Below are 26,747 nucleotides of genomic sequence, written 5' to 3'. Positions count from 1 at the left end.
GATTTATTTTTCCTTTACTTAGATTTTCTAGACATAAGACTTTTACATTTTGTATTTCATCCACAAGTTATTTTTCTCTTTTATTTGGATTTTTTATGTTTTTTATTTTCTTTTGAAAATCAATTCATATACCTCATAACTCAGCCATGCATCCCTGAGAGATCCCTGGGTTTGTTATTATTCACCTCAGGGGGGACAAATTATTGTTGTGAACTTTGATTTGAATTTGAATAATTTTAGGATAAGAAACTTGCTTCCTCCCAGAATCCAGAGGGGTTTATGAAGATTCTTGTAAAAACCAAATCCTGCACCAGAAGATCCAGAGTGAACATTGGGATGTGAATTGAACAATGGGGAGTTGAAATGTCTATGTTTTAAATGTATACTTTTATGCCAAAGGGGACTTCCCCCAAATTGGGTTTTGTCAACCTAGTAATCATTGGTTTTGTTCTTTTTCATTTCCTTTTATCCACAAATTACTTCAATTTTTAAGTTGATTATGTTTTCATGATCCATTGGGGAGACTGGTCTACCAAAGGATCAGAGGGGAAATTTGTAGTTAGGAATTCTTGAACCCCTAAAAAACTATCTTTCCCAAAATTCCCTTTAATCTCTCCTGTGTCTCCTCATCTGTGTGATTACATGATTGTATTTATGTTTACTATAACTTCTCCCTCTTCCTCTTTTTGATCCACAACCCAGCTGAATTTCAGGCAGTTCTTTTGTTTTATTTATTATTAGTAAACCTTTATAAAATATGTTTGTTTATTGTATATTAATTTTCATCTTTACAATACCATATACTACATAATTGTTCATTCCATTTCCTATCCTTCCCTTCTTCTTCTCTAATTCATTGAAAATAAGACAAACTTGAGATATATAATAAAGGAATGACAGAGAAAAAAGAAAGAAAGGAAAGGAAAAAATGCAAATATCTAGAGGACTTTAAGGAGACAATAATATCCCTGTCAATCAGATAAAACCTAAGTCTATATCATGGGTTGTGTAAGTGGTTTAGTGAGTTGGATTTTACAAGGACATTCTCTAAGAACTAGTTAGTTCCTTTGATCCTTTTTTTCCTGCATTGTATTTATTATTTTGAGTACAGGGGATATATGCTCAATTTGGAATCAGAAGACTTGAGTTTAAGTACTATTTCTGCCTATGTGAGACCTTAGACAAGTAATTTAATTTTTCTAGCCTTTATTTTCCTCATGTATAAAATGAGGGCCCTTCCATAATTAAATCTAAAATTCTAGGCATTTTTTCCTCTCATGTATAAAATTAGAGTCCTTCCATGACTAAATCTGTGATCATATGGAAATATGTTGATTGAAACATATAGAGAAATGGAGAAGAATGGAAGATCCTTGATTATTTTTCATTTTGCCTTTTATCTTCAGGTCCTAGCTCAGTATTACCCACCTAAAAGATATTAATTAAATGCATAATGGATTAAATTAAATTAGGTATTGATTACAGGGCAAGGAAACACAAGTAAATAATACACAGTTATGCAGTTTAAACGTGGGGCATTCAGATGAGTAGAGCATAGAACAAAGCTTCCTAAATCAGATCAAACTAAACTAGACTTTATATGCAGTATATTTTCTAAAATTAGATCTATAGATCATTTTTGTTTTTTACTTTTCCCATCAGAGTTGATACAGGATGAATGAAGGATAAATCAGGTCTGCATAAAAAATAGATGAGAAGTTGCCTCAAAATTTAATTTTTTTCTAAAGTTAAGTGGTTGATTAATATAGGATGTTAATGCTTCTTTTGAAATAAACTGGCCCCCTCAAGTCACAATAATATTTACAAAAAGGGCTAAAGGCACAAAGACTTAGAAAGCTATTTCAGAATTAGTCCTTGGAATGATATGAACTATTTTCTTTAAGAAAAGGTAAGGAAAACTGAAGATAAATTATTGTATATTTATGTAACTCTGTCCCAAGAATTCAAGCTGTCTGACAGCCCTCAAGTACTATTACTGAACCGTTTAATCCTTAACCAATTTTCCCTGATGAATGATTCTGGGCCTGCAAATGCTTAAACAAAGCAATCATATTTTTTTTTTTTGTAAACTCAATTTGGTTTTCAAGAATAAATGTTTGATAAGTATCTGCTGAAAAATCTGTCATTTTTATATGGATGAAAGAACTTCAGCAAAATATCTTGAATTTATATAGCACCTTTCATTTTAACATGCAACATGACCAAACATTCATTAGACCTTATCATCCTTCCTTGAGATTATTATCCTTAGCAATAATCAGTGCCAGTAGGAGTGTATTACACAGCATAAAGAATATGTCTGACAAGATTAGAGTTCCAAATATGGCTCTAGGTACCTAATAATATCAGAAGAAATATTTAATTCAGCTATCAAAGTCTGAGAGATTACTTGCAGAACAGAAGTCTATTGAAACAAGTAACATTTAGGACTGTGGTGGGGGACCTGCCAAGTGTAATTTATGCCCACATTATCAACAAGAGAAAGGCTTTCAAACTCCAGTGCTTTTCATCCCAGTTCATACAAATGCACTAACAAAGCAAGTAAAAGTAAATGAAGAAGGCATCTTTAATTAAGCAATCAGCATTTCACATGTGTCACATTGCCATAGCAGTGCCTGGCAACAGCACTATCATTAATGATGGGAGCCTTTTTCACTAGGAGCACTATTTCCCTGCTTTTATTACTCATCCAAAAGCCTTTTCTTTGAACAGAACCTGGGAGTACTTGATAGGACTCGACCTTACTGGGTATGTTAAAATCCAATTAAAATAATAATGATGCCCCCATCTTAAAACTGCAATAATCCCAAACAAGCTAACATAAATGAGTAGCCGATTACTTACTTTAGAATCTGGCATTATTTCAGCATTAAAAAAAAATCTCTTCATGTCCTATACCCGTCTTTGAAGAGGTTACCTTGCCAAAATATAATTAGTATAAAAATGTGATATTGGGAAGAGGAAAGGAAAAAAGAAAATTCTAAATTTTGAAAATAAATAATTTTAGAAGTTTTCCCCATATCCATATAGTAATTTTAATACACATATGCATGTACACATGTGTACACATACATGTATGTATACATAGCTATATGTGTATGTGTACATATAACATATAGTTATAAATTAATTTCAACAAATCAGCTCCCTTTTAAAAGCTTAAACATCTTATTTTATGCATTAAAATATTATTTTAGGAGGAATTTATAAGTTTCCTGACAAAATATAATTTTAAAAATTTGTAACAAACTATTTTCTATAATTAGAGAATCTTTTATTTTAAGGGTTTATTTCTTTCTCCCTCTTGGGAGAAAGAAAAAAAATATTTGATAATTAAAAAATAAATGAGGTTCAAAAAACCACATACACTATGAGAAGAAGACCTTTGGCATTTTGGATAAATCTAATCAAAAGATTTTATTGAAGGCTATGGAGAAGAATCAATCTTGATGGGAAGCTGCGTATTGGTTGGTGTTTACTGAGATCAGAAACCCAGTGATGTATCACACACACACACACACACACACACACACAGATATTCAGTTAGATAGACAGAGAGATAAGTAGATAGATGTTAGAGAGAGAGAGAGATAGACAGATAGATAAACATGTCCCAAAAGTCGAAAGGCAGTTAAGATTTAGTACCTTAAAATGACATCAAGCATATATTTTGAATACATGCTCCTTGTGGGTAATAACTGTTTTGTCCTTGTCTTTTTGTTTTAGTTTTTTTTAATTTCCCAGTTCCTAAATCAGCATTCCTCTCAATGCTCTGACCTTTTTGCAAAAGAATGTTTGACAGCTCTACATCCTATATTTATGAGGGCCAAAATATTAATATTGCTGAAACTCTTTCATGATTATTATTTGGATATTCTTTTTAATTTCTTTTTTTAATTCTTGAACCTAATATATTCTATAAAGGAAAAAAAGACAATCTCTCTAAACATAATTAAAAAAAAGGATTCTCCCTGATATGAACCAGGAATCAAGATTTCATATTATGGTTTTGTTTTGTTTTTAAATCTATAAAAACAACTCTGAGGTATCACCTCACACCTAGAAGATTGGCTAACATGACAGCAATGGAAAGTAATGAGTGCTAGAGGGGACGTGGCAAAGTTGGGACATTAATTCATTGCTGGTGAAGTTGTGAATTTATCCAACCATTCTGGAGGGCAATTTGGAACTATGTCCAAAGGGCGTCTGCCCTTTGATCCAGCCATAGCACGGCTGGGTTTGTACTCCAAAGAAATAATAAGGAAAAACACTTGTACAAGAATATTCATAGCTGCACTCTTTGTGGTGGCCAAAAATTGGAAAATAAGGGGATGCCCTTCAATTGGGGAATGGCTGAACAAATTGTGGTATCTGTTGGTGATGGAATACTATTGTGCTAAAAGGAATAATAAAGTGGAGGAGTTCCATGGAGACTGGAACAACCTTCAGGAAGTGATGCAGAGTGAGAGGAGCAGAACCAGGAGAACATTGTACACAGAGACTAATACACTGTGGTACAATCAAATGTAATGGACTTCTCCATTAGTGGCAATGCTGTGCTCCTGAACAACTTGGAGGAATCTATGAGAAAAACCATCATCCATATTCAGAGGAAAAACTGTAGGAGTAGAAACACTGAAGGAAAAACAACTGCTTGATCACATGGGTCGAGGGGATATGATTGGGGATGTAGACTCTAAATGATCATCCTAATGCAAACATCAACAACATGGAAATAGGATTTGATCAAGGAAACATGTAAAACTCAGTGTAATTGTGCATTGGTTATGGGAAGTGATGAAGGGAGTGGAGGGAAAAATATGATTTTTGTAACCAAGGAATAATTGACTAATTAAATAAAACTTTCCCAATAAAAATTCTCCCACAATCACCACCAAATCACTGTGTAATGATTCTGCAAATATTCCATATTTATCTACCAGTCAATTTATTCTGTTTCATTTTTCTAATAAAATGAAACAATCTTAAAAAAAAGTCTATAGTATATTCTACAGATTTGTTGTTGAATAGTGTTTCAGTCACATCTACCTCTTCTTAATTTTCTTGGCAAAGATACTATTTACTATTTCCTTCACCTGTTCATTTTACACACAAGGAAACAGGCAAAAAGAGTTAAATTATTTGCTCAGTGTAACAAAACTACTTTCAGAGGCATATTTGTACTAATGAAAATGATTCTTTCTGATCTCAAGCTCTGTGCTCTAACCAATGTACCATTTAGCTGCCCTTACACATATGATTCTATAATTTAAAACCATATCTCTGAGTTCTCATAAGAGAGGTTTAAGTAAAGTTTTATTCTTTGATATGATCATCATCATTACACATTAAACTTTACACTTGAACTAGTATTGCTGTTGTTACTAATTATACTATGCAATATAGCATAATTAATATTATTAATGATAATAATTATTATCATGACATTTTTAAGGTTTGCATTACTCTTCACAAATTGTATCTCATTTGATCTTCACAACCACACTTGTAGGCACAAGCAATTATTATTCCTACACTGCTAGTAAGTGTTAGAGGCAGGATTCAAACTTGAATCTTTCTTACTCTAAATTCTGTGTCTTATCATCAGAAATTAACGGTAGTATGGAGAAGAATTTTCTAATCCTTTTTGCTTATTCTCAAGAAAAGAAAGAGCTGTCACTTAGCCTATGAAAAAATGTTTAGGATGAATAACAACAAACCTGACAGTTATTAGAACATTCTTTTACTTTGCCAAATGGAAATATTTTTAAATTTATGATAATTTGAAGTACAGTAAAATTTATTACAGATCCATTTAGCTTTGTAAACTAAAGGCTAAATAGACGTCCAGTATATTGATATGTAACTTATTCTTCTCTCAGAGTACTCAACATTTCAGCCATTAGCTCATAATATTTCTACATGTGTAAAAATTTAAATCAATTAAGTGCATTGAATTGTTTAAAAAAGAGGGAGAGATTTAGAAAGATTTAATGACTTGCTCCAGGTCACACAGTAAGTGGCAGAGCCAGAATTGTAACCCAAGTCTTTTAACTCCAGATTTAGCATTCTTGCCACTGCATCATGCTGGCTCCCATCTCTGATACTTACTCTCTATGACCCTGGGCAAATCAAATCACTTCAACAGGCTTCAGCTGACTCATCTGTAAAGCTAAAGAGGTTTAACTCCAAGGTCACTTCTGGCACAAAATCTTAAGTTCCTCTGAATATATCATTTCACTATATTTTTTCACTCTGTGGATATCAAATTTTATTCTGAGATATTTAGAATAAGATTACAAAAAGAATAGCAATTGCTTATATTAATTCACATAATAGTTTATGTTTTAAAGTATTTTGCACATATTATGACATATAATTGACAAATTAAATAGTATTTAATAGTCTGAAATCAATTTAACCACAATAACCCAGTAGGGAAAAATAGGCATTATTATTATCTCCATTTTACTTATAGGTATACTGAAGCAAAGGAAGGTTAATGATTTGTACAAGGTCACAAAACCATTCAGTAGAAAAAATAAAACTTGAACCTCACTCCTCCAACTCCAAATCCAGTGTCCACTTCACTACTTCATGTTAAGTAAGTATGACTTTTGTTTTCATTTAATTTGTGACAGGCTACATTAGAATGGCCTATCTCTGAATCAATATATTTATAAATTCTTATATCCATTACCAGCTTATATTTTCAACTATTTGTTTCTATAAGTTAAAGAAAAAGCTTAGATATTTCTAAAACACATAGAAAAGTAATTTATTTAACAGAGTGCAGTTGAATTTCTTTGCAATAACGGGTAAATGAGACATCTAGCATTAGTAAGAATCAAATTTCTTCACTGACCTATATTAATTCTGTATGGAATTCTTTGGTAATATACTAGAAGCTAATCAATGGTATCTTTCAAGATGTCAAGAAATGTAAAACTAAATTTCCCTGGCTAAACATGAAGATTTATTATGGAAATAAAGTATGGGGAAACAAACTATATATTTCTTTGAAAAGTAGCTCTAATTAAAGTAGTGACCATATATTTGGATTTAAGAGAAAATAAATAAATAATATTTTAATTCTCTCTCTTCAGTGCCAAAAGACAAAAGTGTCAAAAGTGATGGGCCTTAAAAAATCATCAGAGGGACAGAGACTGGGCTTATTATTTCACTGGCACCTGATAATCCTGATTGAGAAAATTATGTACCAATATTGGTTGGCAACTCCTCTTTAGTTTATCATTTTGAAGAGTAGCCTATAGGACTAAAAAATTAAATGGATTTCTCAGAATCATACAGCTCTTATGTGTGTATATACTTAAAAAGATAGATGATTTATGATAATATATAATAATTATTCTAATGCATATTTACTATTTCATATATAAATCTTATATATAATATATACAATGTGGTTTATATAATATTGTATATAATGTAATTATAGTAATTAATAAGACAAACATATTATTGAAGTTATAATAAAAATAATATACAAATGTATGTCAGAGGCTAGATTTTAACACATATTTTCCTGTTCTGAGTCCAGCTCTCTATCCATAACCCAAACTTCTCTCTTCGAAGTTTTATAATGGGGGAAAAAAAGAAAACATACTGTGTCTATCACACACAAAATGAGGTCCACATAATCATAAGACAATGAGCTTGTCCTTTCAAGGACAATCTGACTATCTAGCCTTAATGTTTTGCCATTTTTCAATTTTATTTTAAAAACAAAACCCAAATTTAAAAAATCACTTTGCTGATACCAATTACTAACTCTGAAGTTGATTTTTTTTCTTATTTGTGGTTTTCAGGGGATGAAAAGAGGAAGTAAAAATGAGATAATGACAAGAGATAATGTGTAAGATATTTTTGACATCTATATGTATGCCTATTGAAGTCCTATGACTATTTGAGTTGAACTATGTGCCTGAGAGAACACCTCAGCATTGCCTCACATCTTTCTGCCTGCCAAAGAAGAAAACAGTTTTGTCTCATCTTCAACAACTATAAGAATGAGCAGCATGTACAACAGCCTTTTGGTTATCAATATTCATTATGATATTCATGAAAGAGTAAGTTTGAGAATATATGTTCTAATCAACTCTAATAACAAGAGATTGGTATTATTGTTTTTATAATTTTCAAATAGTAAAAAAAAAACACAAAGGAAAATCAACTGACCAATGATTTTATCAATTTCCAAGTACATCCCTGATAGAGAAAAATATTTCCCAAAGGGATCCATGTAGCTATGGAACATCAAGAATAAATACTGCTAACATAGTTCTGAATTAAGTCCACATTTTCAATATAATCATCTTATAATTACTGGACAATAGAAAGTCCAGAAGGTAATATTTCTATCCCTACAAAGAGAATATAGTTGGACTTCAGAAAGATTCAATATGATTAATGTTTCTACATTTGCAATGAGGAAAAATATAATTTTCTCTCAAAATAACAGCATTACAGGTCATGTGTTTCCAAGTGATTTTTTTTTTAAATCATGAAAATAATTGGAAATGCTTGTACTGATTTTTTTAAACTGTGATATTTGTATATGTCTTTTCACTTAAAAAGTAAGCAATAAAATGGTTCAAAGAAATTAACTTATAATAGTAATAACTTCGTTAAAATAGTTTCTATTTTCCCCTATATCTGTTCTGAATGTATTCCAGACAAAAAATAAGACATCTGCCTTGAGATACTCTCCAACATGTTGCTTAATCAGGAACAGTAAACTCATTGAATGACAACAATTACCCACTATCTAGCACTTGATGTGCCAGCTCGGCATCACTATATTAAGGAATGTCTGCATCTTCCCACTCCCTATGGGGCACTCACACTAGAGATATATGTGTGGTGAGACAGAACATTCGAGCTGCCCTTCCCCTCGTGATAAATGACATCAGCAGTGCATAGACACTCTATAAAAGGGGGTGGAAGGGAGGAACAATGACCTCTGAAAAGCTGCCTTCATTTGGTTCCAAAGAATCTCTGTGTATCTTGGATTTTACACTAGAATCCCATACCTTAATTCATACCTCAATTAAAATAATCCCCAAAATGGTACTTGTATATATTGAAAATATAACATTCACTGAGGGGTGAAATTTCCATGCTGGGAACATTTTAGGGAAGCTATTTAATCTAAGATAAAAGTTGCTGCTTCTTAAGTGCACCAGAGCTCTAAAAAATGCTCATAATTCCCAAGATGGTGTCATCACTAACTTTTTAACTGTTGAATCCACTCCATCAGAGATTAGTTAATAAAATTCCTCATATCCTAATTTTCAGACAATTTCATAGAAGTAATGTTCTTCGTATAGATAAAGTGTAATGATGCACTTTCTTTCCCATAGGAAAGTCTTTCACTCATATGCTTTGATGCCAACTAACCTTCACATCTGCTGTTTCTCCATTGATTGCTGTAACTTGGCATGCTAAACTAGTGTCTGATGAAGCAGTTCTACTCAAAGGCACCATTTTATTTCCTGCAATGGGAACATAGTAAAATGGCCGTTGGTTTCCTGTAGGCCTTATGCAAATCCCTGTAATAAACATCTGATCAGGCCTCACACAGAATACTTGTGTGTGGGGTACAGAAAGGTGGGGGGATGTCTCCTTGGTTCCTTTGTGTCAAGGCTCGCCCATTACTATGTAAGTCTTTCAAATTTGTAATGCAGAATTGGTTTTAAAGATGTTAATTCAAACATCACTAATTTGTAGAAAACAAATCATATTAGCACAGAGAGAACACATAAATGATTAAAGGCTGTAAATAAAACCTAATTTTGTGATTATAAAAATTAGAGCACTTGCATAATATTAAATATAATATAATGCTTATATTCTAGAATTTTCATTATTTTATATTAAAAAAAACAATTATTCAAGATACAAGTGATTCCTGAGGACAGAGAAAACATGACTAAGCTCATCAGAACTTTTTGAAGATGATTCATCCAGACTCCTAAAAATAATTTTGGTAAAAATTGAAAAACACAGACACATAAGCAGGTGACAGTAACCTCAATAGCAATTTTCATTATTACCTCAATTCAACTAATCAGATATCTAGTTAGTACTAGATTAAAGAAAACTTTTCAAAATTGTTTTTTACTTTGAATTAGGACCTAAAAAAGTTCCACGGTATAATCAAGATTTATTCTCATCTATAACTCCATAATCTACAATGCCAAATTGACAAATAGGCAGTAAAGGTTCTTAAAGTTATTTAAAGATCTGTAACTAAATCACACTTTAGCAAGAATAGCCTTTCCTTTAGAGTACTAAATAAATCAGTATCTATTCCTCTGTTTGGTACTTTACTTATTACAAAACAGATTGCTATTAACAAATAAGGAGATATACAATTAGCTCAGCTAGATGGAAAGAGAGAGAATTTAAGGAGATACAAAATAAGATGAAAATTGGGTTCTATAATAATGTCCTCAAGCACTGATGAAACCATGAAACTGAAATAATGTACAATGTCCTCAGAGCCTTAATAGTTTAAATCTGCATTGATTTGGGAGAGATTCTGATGACTTGGGGAAAGAGAGGGAGGTTACCAAATACCTCAGAACTATAGAACCTTAATTTTTGCCAGGATAGTATAAATGAGCACATTATCTCAACCATATATCAAAACCTAACGCCATGTAAATCCTCTGAAGATTTTATATAGGGAGATAAGTACTGACCTTGCCCCCAAGAGGATGATCATGTCTTCATATGATAACTCTAAGTGAGCTGGGTCAATTGGATCGATAATAAGTACTGTTTCAGAGTCCTTTGAGGAAAAAACAATTAACTCTAACTCCTTTCCCACTCACTAAGGAACACTTTAATTCACTAAACATTTATAAGGCATCTACTGTGTAAAGAATAATCCTGTAAGGGAAGGGAAGAAGCAAGCATTTATATGTGCCAGACAATGTACTAAACACTTTCCAAATATTCTCTTCACATTCTCACAACAAGTCTGGGATTTGGATGCTTTTGTTATCCCAATTTTGCAGTTGAGAAAACTGAGGCACACAGAAGGCAAATATTCAGGATCACACAATTAGGAAATGTCTGAGCCTCAGTTTGAATTCAGTTCTTTCTGACTCCATTCTAACAGGACTATCTGATGTATCACCTAGCTGTCTCAGAAATCTTCTCACCCAACCCTCTGGTTCAAACAGAGAAGGAACTGAGAACTAGAGTTCAAGTATCTTGTTCAAGATCAAAGAGGCAGGAAGTAACAGAGTAAAGATTCAAACTAAATCTTTGATTCCAAATTCACTGTTTCTTCTACTGTACCATGTTACTGCCTTTTTGAATTGTGTTAAATATAGAATAGGATGCAAAGTGTAGAATATATTCCATCCCTGCTGTCATGGAGTTGGGAAGTCTATTGGGGGATAAGCTAAAAATACATAGATTGTAATATATCACACTACATGGTATTAGCATTGAACTACATATTTCCACTGAACTGAAACCAATGTCCATATTTTACACAATTATAATTTCAAATATTGAAAATTCAATACAAGAAACCAATGCTGGGGATTTATTGTTTGTACTAATTGAAACTTAGCTTCATAAGAAAATTCAGTGATGGACCATAGTTCTTAAGGAGGGGTCAGAGAAGAAATAAGAGGAGAGAAGAAAGTATAAGGATGTATCAGGAGTATTGGGCAAAAGGATGAGATCAAGTATCTTCAATTTTAAATTATCATTAATCTCTTCCTTTCTCTATAAACTGAGTTGGGAGGGCAGCAGGGCAAAAAAGGGAAAATTTCAAAAGGGCATTTACATACCTATATGGACAGATAATGAAAGAGAGAATAAATGCATTTTCAAGTTGAAAATCTAAGTGTTATGTGAAGTTCTCGAGGGAATATTATTACTGACATGGTTATAGAAAAGGTGACAGTTCTATTGAGTTGTAGAGAAAACAGATTGATTAGAGGTATTGAGTTGGAACAGAGATTTTAGGGAAAAGAGAATAATCTAGTTAAGGTGGAACCAGTGTGGTGTAATGAAAAAGCAGGAGCTCTGGTGAGATTTAAGCCCACCTTTGATGCTTACCCTTTGCACTAGATTGAGCAAGTCATCTAACCTACGTGGGCCTCAGTTTCTTCATCTATAAAATGAATTGATTCTACTAAATGACATTTGAGATGACATCCTATTTTTTCTAATTTAATAATTCCATATGGCAGAATTATGGAAGAACATTGATAAGAATATGACACAAGAGAAGATGGCACATATACACTGAAATATGCATTGATGAATCATGCCAATTTTGACAATACCACAATCAAGTACTGAAGAATACAAACCAACAAACAAAATATTTTGGTCAAAACACTTTTAATTCTCATCTATTTATATTAAATGCCCTCTCCTAGGATCTTAGAAGAAGAAATGACAATGCATGGAGATTAGAAAACTCACAACCTAGCTCTTGGAAAATCTATTGGAGGGTAAATATAGGTAGGGGTTTTGTGGACTGTATTAAGCTTGAGTTCCCATTAAATATAAAAATAAATGTGCAGAAGACAATTAGTGGCTAAATGGATTGAAAGACAGGCATAGAGATTGGAGGTCCTGGGCTCAATGCTGACTTCAGACACTTCCTAACTGTGTGGCCCAAGGCAAGTAACTTCCCTTCCCCCCCCCCAAGCCTTTAACCTCCACTGCTTAGCCTACACTACTCTTCTGCCTTGCAACCAGTATGCAATATTAATTTTAAGATAGAAGGTAAGAGTTTTTTTTTACTTGTAAATAAAAAATTTACACTACAAATAATTAAGAGGGGAATTGAAAAGAATACATCAGGTGCTTTCATTTTACAGACTGAGAATTACATGAGTAAGTTCATGACTAACTAGTAAAATCATTTGTTACTTCTACATAAAAAAACTATCATGATTATGATAGAATGCTCAGATTCCATATGATAGTAATAAAAGAGACCCAAGCACATTTACAAAGAAATAAAGCAATTTTGTTCAGTCTCATAGATCATATATTGTTGAATTCTTTTTTCCAAAGACAAAATCCAACCATTGCATATCTAATTAAAACTGCAGTTTAAAAAACCTTGTTTTGTAGTTGGTTGTAGTTTCATTGCCACATACCAAAGACAATCACCTCTAGAAATCATATAATTATTGTGTATACTCTAAGCACAGAGCTTCATAATCTGGGGTTTTAACTTTCAATATAAATATTTTATAACTACAATACAATCCTATAATCCTATAAATTTTATTTTATGCATTTAAATATGATTTTAAGAAGGGTTCCATAAGCTTCACTAGAATCCCAAAATAGTTCATGACACAAAAGGTTCAGATGCCCACCACCAGCTGATCTTCCTTGATCCATTTTACATGAAGTTATCCCTTTTACTTAACAAGACAAATAACTCTCATAAGCAAGTGGTTCCATTTCATCCCATCTTCTCCAACAGATTGCTCCCTCTATCACCCAGCTACTCTTTAATCTGTCTACTGACTACTTCTCTACTACCTAGAATAACACTCGTGTCTCCTTTATCCTCAAAAACTCTTCACTTCATTTATACATCCTTGACTACTATCATTCAGCATATTTTCTTTCATGATTTCCATTCTTTGAGAAAGCTGTCCACAACCAGCACTTTCTTCCTTTCTTTTCACTCTCTTCTCAAGTCTTTGAAGTTTGGCTTTCAATTTCATTTTTCCACAGAAATTGCTTCTTCAAAGTTACTAAAGATATCTTAATCATCATATCTAATAATCCTGTCTCAGTCCTTATCCTTCTTGATTTCTCTAAAACGTTCGACAAGTTCACACTTTTCTCCTTAATATTTTCTTTTCTCTATTTTTTAACACTATTCTATCCTAGTTATTCTACTTGTACACCAGTCCTCAGTCTCCTATACTGAACATTTGAATTAATTATATTAAATATAGATGATGCTCAAGGCTCAGTTCTGGGTCCTTTCTTTTTCTGCCTTTGTATCATTTAACTTGGTAATACAATTAGCTCTCATGGATTCAATCAACATCTCTCTATGATTTTCAGATCTATTTATATATCTCAAACTTCTCCTGACTTTCAGTCTTGCTTCTCAGCGGTCAAGTGGTCACTTTAAACTAGGTGTCACATAAACACCTTATTTTCAACATTTGTAAAAGTGAATTAATCTTTCCCTACAAACTTCCCCCTCTTCCTAACTATCCAAATCATGCTAAGGACATAATCATTCTCCCATTATCACTGTCTAGGTGTCATTCTCAACTCCTCCATTCTCTTTCACTTCCTCCATATCCAATCAATTGTCAAGTCATAGTGATTCTAATTTTCCAACATCTTTTTCATTGATTTATACTATCCATGCTTCTCTTCTCTGATGTTGACACCACCCTGGTGCAAGACTTCATTAATTCATGCATGGACTACTGAAATGACCTACAGGTAGCTCTCTGCCACAAGTAACTCCCAACTCCAACCTATCTTCCATTCAACTGAAAAATTAATCTTCCTAAAGAAATCTCAGCATGCCATTCTCCTAATCAATTAGTTCCAGTGTTTCCCTATTACCTCCAGTATCAAATATAAAAGCCAGTGATTTGTAAAACTCTTCAAAACCTGGTCCTTTCCTATCTTTCCAGTTTCTACACTCTCCTCTCCTCTGTGTACTTTGCAAACCTCTCTAGATTCTGTGTAGGTCCTGGCATGCAACACTCCATCTCTCAAATTGATCTATTTTTCATGGCTGTATTTCATAGTTGGAATATTTGCCCACCTCATTTTTGTCTCTGGGAATCCTGGCTTTCTTCAGGTCCCATCTAAAACCCCACTTTTATCCAGCGTTTTCTGATCCTCCCTAATGCTATTGCCTTCTCCCTGCTGATTTACTCCATTTTCTCCCGAATATATCTTGTTTGTACATAGTAGTTGGCATGTTGTCTCCCCATGAGACTTTGAGCTCCTAGAGAGCAGCAACTGTAATTTATCTTTCTTTGTAGTCCCAGCATTTAACTCAGGACATGCCACATAGGTGTTTCTTTAAATATTTATTTTTCAATAGAGTATATAGGAAAATTGTTTTAGCTAACTTTTCTTAGATGAAGGTCTCTGCTATTGTTATTTGTTGTAGGGTCTGTGGAAGAAGGAAATAAAAGGAAAGTAGACCAAATAAAGCTATAGTTTAATGAAAAGAGTACTGAATTTGTAGTGTATAAGCTCATGGGTTAAAATTCTGGTTCTGCTATTTTATATGTATGTGAATTTCGGCAAATCACTTCACCATTGTGGATCTTTATTGATTCAACTGTAGAATTAATGGATTAGACCAGAATGACTCAAAGTTGTTTCCATATCTAAATCTTATGCTTTTGCAATGTGATTAATGTTGAACCTGATATTCTTAAGATCTTAATGACCAGATAATCAATTATACTTTCATTTTCAAATTGTATGCTTATAATATGTAAAGTGTGCTACTTAATTTGAGGCAAAACAGATCTTCCTTTAAGAAAACAATCATAAAAATGCAATTTCATAGTTGACTTCATTACTTCCCCCTTCAAATTATTGAAGAAATATTGTCACTCTAACAAAATATGGATTTCTTTTTTTTATCAAGCATAAGGGCAACGCTTTATATATTTCTCTTAAAATATTATCTATGATTAAAATAGTAAAAAAACTATATTGTAATAATTGTGTTTGTTCAAATAATTCCTATTTTAGCCAGGAAATCTTGGACAAGAATAACCTTTAATAGGTTAAAGATTCAAATAAATGAAGGTTTTTTCTGATTATAACAACTTTTTTTCTAGATCCTTTTTCACTACCTATAAAATGGAAACTCAAAAAATAATAGATTAAAGTAGGAAGAATATAATAAATCACCTTTTCAATGAGAGTTTGTTAAAGATAAAAATGTTCTACAGAAACATTTTCTTACTTAAAGAGTTTCTTTTCCAAGCATAAAATACTTAATGTTAAAAGATTATAGGTGCATTATCATTAATGGATATATCATTATCGCTCTAAAAATACCATTATAGTTTTCAAAGAAATGTTTCAAAAGTCATGTGTTTTAGCATTACTTTAGTTCATTTGCTTCTTTCATTTGTCCAATATAGTGAATTCCATTCTTTATGTTTTCATTATTTAAGCTTATCATAGCATATTTGATATATACTTTAAAAGTTTTTAATATATATAGGAATAGATAAGCATATATATTTTAATAAAAGTAGACATAATCTTAAAAGGATTTATGTACCTGCAATGGGAATTTTTTGCATTATTTATCACCTAAGCTGGTATCACACACATGAAATATGCAGTATACCCCACAAAATACCTCTGATATCAGAATTTATTAACAATTTATTTAAATCTAACATATATCTTGCTTAGCCCACAACTCTCTATCCTATCTATAAGGTTTTAAAGAGAGTTTTTAAAAATTACTTAATAAATCATACTGTGAGTATTTAAAGTATTCAGAGAAAGGTCACCAGGATAGTAAAGAGCCTTGAGAGACTACATCATTAGAGAATCAGATAAAGGCACTGGAAATGTTAAGTCGGGAAAAGAAAATATTAATTATCTAATTTAAATTTAATATTTTCTCCAACTATTTAAAATATTAATTTGAGAAGGGGTCCATGAGCTTTATCATATTGCTGGGAAAATCAGTGTTTTATAAAAGGTTAACACAATCCAAAGGCAATCCATTTCCTATGTATGACTGGCAAACATCTCTGGCAACAATATATCTCACTGTTCTATGCCTTCCTTGTCATTAATAGCCAATCAGTCAATGAATGGTTCTTTCTGTGATCACATTTATCAGGCAATTTTGAGATATCTTAAAATATACAGAAGAAACTATTTGAAGGTATGGTAACTGGTCAAAGGGTTGTCATAAAAGAGGAGTTATTTTTACTATATGTTTCTTTAGAAGGTAAATTTCAAAAATGTTTTATTGTTTTCCAGATTATATGTTGGAAGAATTTTTAATATTAGTTTTCTGATATTTTGCAATCCACATTCTTTACCCCCTTCCCACTTCTACCTGCTACCCAAGAAGGCAAGTAATATGATATAGGTTTTACATATATTATGATATAATACATATTTCCATGTTCATCCTGTTGTGAAACAAGATACATATTCCTTACACTAGAAAAAAAAATCATGGAGGAAATGAAGAATGTTAAGTTTCAATCTGCATTCAGATATGTTCCTCATATGGTGGTTGATTTCTTTTTTATCTTGAGTCTTTTAGTGTTGTTTTAGATCCTTGTCTTCATAATAGTTAAGTTATTCACAGTTGATCATACATTATTGCTATTATTACATTCTCCTGGTTTTCTCTTCACTTAAATTTGCAATACAATAGAAGTTTTTCCAAGTTTTAGGTTTTTTTTTTATGTGTGATCATCTTGCTTGTCATTTCTTATGGCATAAAAGTATTCCATTCCAAGAATATACCACAACTTGTTCAGTCATTTCTTGATTGATGGAGATCCCTTCAGCTTCCAGTTCTTTGCTATAAATATTTAGATACAGGTAGATTCTTTAACACTGATGTTTAATCTCTTTCAACTCTCATTCTGAGTAATTATTGAACATGATCTGCCACTCTAACAAATGTAGTAAAAATTTCATGGTTTTGATGTATACACATTGTAGGTTATGAAAAAAAAATAACACAGGGGCATCTGCCTCACTAACATAACATTAATGATTTAAAATTTTACTAAAATGAAAAAGATATGGTGACAAGGATATGCCATCATGGCAGATGAATTTCCACTTTTCTGTTTGATGAATTGTAATATGCTGTCTTTGGATATTGCTTTTGTTGGTGATAATATAAATCCTTTGGTTATTACCAACAAAAGCATAATTAATAAGTCATTTAACCTCTCCATGGACCAATTTCCTCATCTCTTAAATGAGGATAATGCTAATTGCTTCTTACCTTCTTTAGGGGAATATTGTAAAGATTAATGAGTTGGTATTTAGAAAACTTTTTTGAGATTCCCTAAAAAGAAGGACTTATATGTGCAATAAATAATGCTTGGGAATAATATTATAATCTTTTTAGAATGGATTAAACAATTTAGGTCAGTATAAAGAAATTTTATCCTCATCTGAAAAAAAACTAACATAACCTTAATTTTTAGGATTAAATCGTATTATATGTTTTGAAATCAACAAAGCAAATATTTTAGAAAAAATATCATAACCATATGTGAACTTGAGAATCCAAATGCTTCTAATAGTAATTAAAAACTTATTGTTAAAAATCACTGTTCATGAATTCCCTTTATTTCAGAGTATCACATATAAAATAAGAAAACTATTACATGAGTACTGCTAGTCCACAGTGCAATGACATGAAGATTAAATAAATGCTAGTAATGTCTTTTTAGCTCGTTAGATAAATATGCGTTAATGAGAGAATTCTGTTAATTATTAGTAAGAACTTAGGAACAAACTTATTCTGAAACAGGAGAATACCTACAGTCATGAATTTCAACTGAACATTCAAATAACATGATGAATGAAGAGTAAGATTAGGAGAGAATCAACATATATATATATATATATATATATATATATGGATGATAAAATCATTAAACATAATTAAAATGCAATTAGGAACAAATAAATTTAGACTAAAACTATTTTTAAAAATTCCTTCAACATAGAATAAGTGGTATTATTTATCTGGAAAGATTTTGATGACCCCCAAGTTAGACTTTTTAAATATATGCTGATGCAAATAATTGAATAATAAATAAAAACATCAGAGTAATTGTAGAAAGTAATTTTTATATTTAAAATAGTACTCTTTTATATGTTTTAATGTTGTTATTTAAATATGAACTATTTCATACAGAGGACTAGTTATCATCTGTATTCTAATCATTCTACTCATTATGAAAGCATGAGAATAGCAAACACTTCAGAATGCAAGCTATATAGAAATCTATGCAAAGATTTGTGATAAGAGATCTGTCCAATTTGACTTTCTATACTAATAAGCCCAATTAAAAAAGAAAAACTAGGAAATACTTATGTGATGAATTGCTCCTTTTCGCCACTTCTGTAACATTTCATGAGATGATTTTTCCTTGCTTATACTAGAACATGATCTTTATCATAACAACAGTTCCTGGGTTTTTGTTTTGTTTCCTGTTATTTTGTTTTTTATTTAAATATCATTAAGAATATTTGCTGTTGTGAAAGACTTCCATTAGGCACAAGCACAAAAATACACATATAAATTGGGGAAGACTAAGACAGTGTGAAAATAGAGAAATGACACTGGTCAGTAGCACCTTCAAAAATGCATGAATCACTGTAAATGTAGAGACATAGAGTCTGGCAAACAACAGGTGCTTAATAAAAGAGACTTGCTAACATAATCCTCAATGCACTCACTAGGTTTGAGGTGTGCAGGTCATGGCATTAAGTTATATGTCTACAAGAGATAACTGAGGCTAGCCCCACATCTCATTAGTCCATCACTCTAACTTTACAATGGAGGAAATATAGGGGCAGAAAGATTAAATAACTTGTCTAATGTTGCGAAGGTATTAAGTAGAAAATTTATGATTCACTTACAAGTTTTCAGATTCAGACCACTTTTCATTGTGCCATTCTAAAGGATTCTCTTTACAGTTCTCCTCTTACTCTTTACAATGAAAAAGAAAAAGAAATACTTGTTGATTTTTCAGTGTTCTCAGTTCTCTCTAATGAGGAGTTTCAGCCCTATGATTACTGCATTTTTAATGTAATTACTAGCTCAAAAGAAAGCATCAAAGATGACTTTTTTTAAAGGACTTTAGTCCTTCAATAGTTTTTAATAGGTTATTTAGGTTGTTTTTTCCATCCTAGGAGATATAATAAATATCTTGATTTTTTAAAGTAGGGAATATAATCCTTAACATGAAGATAATAATTTTAAAACTATCATTTGCAGAATTTAAGTATTTATTTTATGAGAAATCTATCAATAAAGAAGCATGTTTGAAGCATCTACTATTTACAAATGTTGTGCAAAGCCCTGAAGCTACAAGAAAATCAAATCAGTTCCTGCCCACTTAAGAAGCTTACATTCCAAAGAGAGAGACAACATGTATGACACATACACACAGGTATGCACATATGCATAGGTACTTATATGAACATATATAAAGTGCTATATATCCATGTAAGCCATATATAAATCAAATAAAAAGTAACTTCAGAAATAAGAGATTATTCTAATTACTTAATTTAATTCACAATGTATCACCCCATTTAGGGGTGATTAGGAACAAGAAAAAGGAAGAGTAAAGTATAGGGAGAAGATAAATATATTTTTTTGAGGAGAGAAATCTGGGCAGAGACCAATATACTCTATACATATCATAATATTCCCCAAATGATGGAACATATCCTTTTTAATATGTCCTAAATCTTTTTAACTGAGAAGCTATTTAAGGGTTAGGGTTCCAGGATTGTTGAGCTGATCATCTTTCTTGTATATACAAAATTTTGAGATACATGAAAATAATAATTTCCTGCAATTGAGTCTTCTAGAACAATTAGGTAACAGTAGGGTCGCTTTAAATTAGTGAAACGAGATGGAAATCTCTGTAGAAATAATACCTTAAGGGTGTTTCATAGAGTGTGGGCATGTGTTGCTACTGTTAATTTAAAAAAAAAAGGTATGCAAATGAAAATACTATATATGCAAACAGTACCTAATGTGGTAAAGAATTTCAAAATGAGCATGAGTTTGCTTTCATTTTAGATTTTGCCATTATTCCCTTTTAATTTTATATTCAAAGATGGGATAATAGCATATTTAACAAGTGATAATATGGAGTTTGGAATAAGAATCATCCAAAGTTACACTAAAAATAGAAAAAAATTCAAGGTATTGTATCCTAGAACTGTATTTTGGTGTTTTTCTAATTGCAACAATGCTCTCACAGTGAGGGAATGTTGTAGCACCATAAGGTAATTGTTAACTTAGTAATTAACACTGTATGATTTTTATTGTGAGTTATACACATTCCAGAAGGTTTCAAATGGAAAGAAATTCTATGCTATTAGAAAAGGAAGCTGTTTAATGTGAGTTTTCTTCTTATACTAAAAGCATCCTTGTAGGGGTGTAGGGGAAGATCCAAGAGAGTGTAAAGAAGAATTTATTCAATGGAAAAGATAAAAGAAGCAAAAAATATTAAAGAGAAGATAAATTGGTAAAAATATAGAGAACAGGAAGCTAGGCTAGAAAAAATGAGAAGATATAATTACACGAAAAAATAAAAATATGTGGGATCTCCCCAACAGATACCTTTTGTTGTTTGGCAGCCCATAAGAGAAATCTTCATGTCATACCTAAGATGCTAAAATAGACCAAATTTGGGGGAAGATAAAAATGAAATTAAGATTCTACAATACTGGCAGATCCCATTCTATTTATTCTTTGGTGTTTATAAAACAAACAGAAGGGAAAAAAAAGATTTGACTTGGTAAAGTAAAATGTAGCTTTAAAAGCTTTCTCCCAACAGTTTCTTATTTATATTTTAAGATCATTGAATAATGCTTGACAAATGTGACAAGAGATAACTATTCATTGATCAAATTCTAGTTATTAATACCAAGCAAAGTAGAAAACTAGAAGTATTATTTTAAAAAATGTTTACCATAATCCAAAATACAGGATGGATTCTTATAGGGCAAGTATTCTTAACCTTTTTTTGTCACATGGACCCCTCTGGCAGTCAGATGAATCATGTGGACTTCTTTTCTGAATAAAGTTTTTAATTAATTATACAAAATTATAAATTTTAGTGAAAGTTTAGTGAAAATAAAGATATTGTCCTTATCCAAATGCATATAGACCCTTTGATTTTAAAGCAAGAATTATTTAAATACCCATTGACTTCAAGATTATATTTAGTACATGACATTTGTAATGAATTCAAGCACACCTGTAACCCAAAGACTAGCTCTTTAACACAAATTATGTCAGGTAGAGTCTTGAGTTGTAAATCTTTAAGTGCTATAGTCTTTAAAGATTCAAGCCATAGGTGAATATGAATAGTAGGAATGCATTACGGCCATAAGGAGGCTTCACTAATTCTTCTAATACTGATATTAACAAAGGGTGTCATTTTCTACAAATGGGTAAGAAAAGAAAAATTTGTAGGGCATTCGTTTTGCAAGATTGAAAAAGTGACAAACAAGTAAAGCAACAGAACCCTCAAAATGTAAAAATTGAAGAAAGACTTTCTACTCTTTGTAATGCATCCTTTCTCAGGATCAATTAACAAGCATGAACAAGAATTCTAACTGATGAGAAGAAACAAATGGATTGTACAAAACTGACAAAAGGAACATCCTCATCAATATGATTAGTACATGGATACACAGTAGTCTTGAATGAAAATATCTAGACGCTTACTAAATATTTCTCTGGGAAAGTTTTCAAATGATGAAATCCAAGTCAACAATAGCAATTTGGGGGGGAAGCACCAAATCACTAATAATTAGAGGAGTGAAAAATAAATTTGATGATCTTTCTTTTATCCATCAGTCTAGAAAAATGAACAAAAAGGAAAATGATATATGATAGTAGAACTATTAGAGATCAGGCATACTAAAATGTACTTTTGCAAGAACTGTGAATTGTTCTAGCCATTATGGGAAACAATTTAGAAGTATATACCAAAAAGGCACTAAACTGTGAACACCCTTGTGGAAGAAGTATGAAGAGAGAGAGGACTTGCAAGCCAGGCCATGCAAGAAACAAAGCAGGGTACCTGATTTGCAAAAATAAAGGTGAAGATTCCAAATGGAATGTTCCCAGGAGGAGCCAGTTGAAGCTGACCAGGGGGAAGAGGAACTGATTCTGTCTCTCTCTCTCTGGGGGTGACTGACCAAGAAAGGAGGCTTTGGCTCTCTGGGGTTTTTCTGACCAAGGGAGGCAAACTTAGGTATAGGGGGAAGAAGCTGAACTGATCTTATTAGCTTTTGTCTCAGGCTGAAGGACCCTTGAGGGGGGGTTCTGGAGTTAAGCAGAGAGACCTTGGTGGCATTGTGGAGAAGAAAGAAAAGAAGATTTTAAACAGTTGTCATCCATCTCTCTGACTGTTTTTGAGTCACAGCTGTGACTGGACTGATTTCCCAAATTCCTCCTATCCCTCATTATAGATTAGAGAAACCCTCATCCCTCTTACCTCAGTTTCCCATCCTGTTGTTTCCCAATAAACCCCTTACCTGAGAAAGAAAAAAAAGTATCTTTATAGTCCACTCAGGGGGGGAGGGAGGAAGCCAAAGGCTTCAAGAAGTGGGTGGTTAAGGGAGGGAGTGAGGGAGTAAGAGGGTAGGAGGAGGTTAGGAAAATATTGATACATTAGCCATCAAATAGTGATCAGTAGGCAAACCCCAGTTCATTTCCCTGTAACAGTATCTCTCAGTATCTATCAAAGTACTTCTATCCCCATTGCCAATAGACAGTCTTCAGGTGTCCCCCTAACAGCAAATCTCCAATAAACCATAGTACCCAGTTACAACAAGAAATAGTGACACACAGATTACCCTTTCTATTACACCCCTTGACCCTAAACTACCACTAGAAACATTATACACCAGAGATATTTTTTAAAGGAAAATGTACAAACATATTGAACTTTTTGGTTTCTTAAAGAACAAGGAACCAGGGTGAGTCCATTCATTGGAAAATAACTGAAAATTTATGATATATGAATATAAATGAATATTAGTGTTTCATAAAAATGATAAAATATATTATGTCAGAGAATCATGGGAATATGGGTATGAACTCATTCAGAATTGATTTAGTTGAATTAGGAAAATGATTGTATCAAGGACGGAATTATAAAACAAACAACTTTGAAAGGTTTAAGAACTTTGATCAATATGACTCACCATGATTTCAGAGAGACAGTGAAAAAGAATTCTACCTACATCCTGACAGAAAGTGGGGCATTAAATATGAAGAATTTTTCATCATAGCCATTGTAGACATTTGTTTTTTTATCTATGAACTTGTTGCAAGTTTCCTTTTTCTTTCTTTTCTAGTGGGGAGTTAGAGATAGAGTGAAGGAAGGAGAAAAAAATCTTGTTAATTGTAAAATGAGTTAAAAAATCTCTTATGAACTAAAATAAATGAATGAATGAATGCTATAAGTACCCTGAGTATAATTTTAAATACAGAATAAAGCTTTATATGCTCTATGACAAAGCATGCATCATTAAAAGTTGAAACATCCAAAATACAGTGCCTAAAGCAACCTATTGCAGGTAGTAGATACTTAATGGATATTTGTTGATTTAAAACAAATGATCATTTCTTCATTTAAAAATGATATCTAACTTTTCTTTATCTTAGCTCTTGGTTGTATAAGAAAAATACTTTGTTATGTATTTCATAATTGTTGATTTAAAAATTTTTGAATGAAATAAGTCACTATTTTCTATTGACTAATTCTTCTTAAAAAGACTAAGAAAATGTTTATTTCTCATCATTATTTCCATATTTATATCAATATGATGCAACCACAAAAGGCTTAAATAATTTAATAAAGCACTTTAAAAAGAACCATAATAAAATGATTATATTAATTTCCAAGTAAAGTATATAATATATTAATGTTTAAGTATAAGCATAGAGCAAATTATGCTTGAAACTACCATTTTCACTGCCCATTCATATCATTGATTATGTTTTTGTGCATATTGAATGGTTTTTTCTATGAATTTTCCCTTCAAAAAAGTGGAGGAAAATGTGAGCTGAAATATAGCATAAAATTAAAAAATAGAGGAGAATAGAGCAGGAATCTAGAGCATCCATCTTCTCATTTTCTTACATGAACCTTTCTTCTTGGATCCCCTCAGTCAGTGTGACCATTCACAATTAGCAAAATAAGAGGTGTAAAAGAGGTCTGTTCATGATCACTGAAATTCAAAAATGTTGGCCTTGAGAACTCACCATTTCCAAAGGTCCCAAAACTTAACATTTAAGACTATTTACAAATAGCTGTTAAACATATCAAGATATGTTTTTGGTGCCTGTGTTCCGCAGGCAAGCTGTTAAATGGAGAACATAAGTACTAGGAGTCATCTCTTCTGTTTTTCTGACATCTTTATTCCCAAACTTCATGAAGCATTTTTCTGCTCCACCATCTAGATTTAAGAACATTGCCTCTTACCCAAAGGCCATAAATCCTGTTAATCACAATTCCCTCAATTTAATGAACCTTTCAGGATAAACATGTCTTTCAACAAACTGCAAAGAATTCATTCATTTCACTTAATCTCCAAATTCAACCAGATTGAAAATCCTACATTATTTTTAAAGCATTTAAAATATTGGGAATAAATTAGGTGCCATGCAAATAATGACTTTCAGTTTCAAAGTGCTGAGGAGCTTGCCTCATGTAAGTATATGTGATGGGGAGGTTTCTCTCTTGTTTATTTTAATTTTTCTTTACTGCATGGAAAATTAAAACATTTGCTATTTTTTATGATATAAAAACAGAATAATGATACAACAGCACAAATCGATGTCATTAGAAGGCACAGTTCTACTTAAATACATTATCTGAATATATCTAAGGATCTATTTAAGGAGTCTTACCTTAAAAAAGGTCATGGTGGCGCCATCTTCCACAGCTCCATACTCTATCTTGGTCTGTTTAGCTAAATCATCAGCAGAGTCAATGGGTGATTCCATGCGTTCCACTGTCAGAAAGGCGGCTAAGTTAGCAGTATACGAAGAAATGATGATAAGTGTGAAAAACCACCAAATGCCTCCCACTATCCTGGTGGAGAGCGCTTTGGGCATGAGCTCAGAACCTAACAGAGATTGGGGGGAAAGGGTGAAACGAATACAAAGAAAGTCATCAGCAGTTAGGTACTTTAAGTCACAGTGGCAGAGTGGAATCACTGTGTAACAAAAGTGTGTTATTGATTTATTGATTTACATATTGCTGTTGTAAGAAAACAACTAACAGAGGGGCAGGGAAGGACTGGTTACGATAAAAAGAACACTGTTATATTGTTGTTATCAAAATATAGTAATGGGAGACAGCTTCAATGTGAGGTAATGTGCGATACCCCTTTAGACATTTTGTTCAGTACAGCCTCTTTTTAATGGTAGAGTTGAAGGGCAAAAAAGAAATGCCTTCAGCTTCAAGAGGTGAAATTTAACCCATGCAAGGATAAGCTATTTTAGAGAATGTTGCTGAATGTACAGGATAGCTGTATTATGGAAAGCTGACTTTCTTAAAGAATTTATCCCGAATTTCCAGTTACAGGATCTTGCCACTGTTATTAAATTAAAGCTTCATACAAAATAGCTTCATAAAATATTTCAGTTATCCATATTCTTTGGGTTTGTGGGATTAATTTTACCTTTTATAACAACATACTATGATGCACAGATTCTGTGGGGAAAGGGAATGTCTCCCATCACTATAATTAGCTCCCAAACTGATAGAAAAAATCTGAAGAAGTAGATGGCTATGGAACAGATTTTTAATCTTCTCTGAAAACATCCACATTTAGTAAACCTAGACTACATTGTAGTATTGCTGGAGTTGCCTGCTCATGGTACTATATCTGGGAATGTACTTGGCATTAAATTTTAATTTGAATCATTA

The 26,747-nt window shown here is 32.1% G+C and overlaps 1 protein-coding gene across 2 annotated transcripts in view; it reads right to left on the bottom strand.

Moving 5' to 3' along the window:
* The window catches only part of GRIK2 (glutamate ionotropic receptor kainate type subunit 2), an 819,862-nt gene that overhangs the window by 160,724 nt on the left and 632,391 nt on the right, over nt 1-26,747 (bottom strand). For both annotated transcript variants that reach the window (XM_001367939.3, XM_056818623.1), the window contains one exon: nt 25,724-25,941. In XM_001367939.3, coding sequence (XP_001367976.1) covers nt 25,724-25,941 — 218 coding nt within the window. The remainder of the gene's footprint in view (nt 1-25,723; nt 25,942-26,747) is intronic.

Source organism: Monodelphis domestica, chromosome 2 (genome assembly GCF_027887165.1).
Source record: "Monodelphis domestica isolate mMonDom1 chromosome 2, mMonDom1.pri, whole genome shotgun sequence".
Taxonomy (NCBI): Eukaryota; Metazoa; Chordata; class Mammalia; order Didelphimorphia; family Didelphidae; genus Monodelphis; species Monodelphis domestica.
This window is presented reverse-complemented; position numbering and strand designations above follow the sequence as displayed.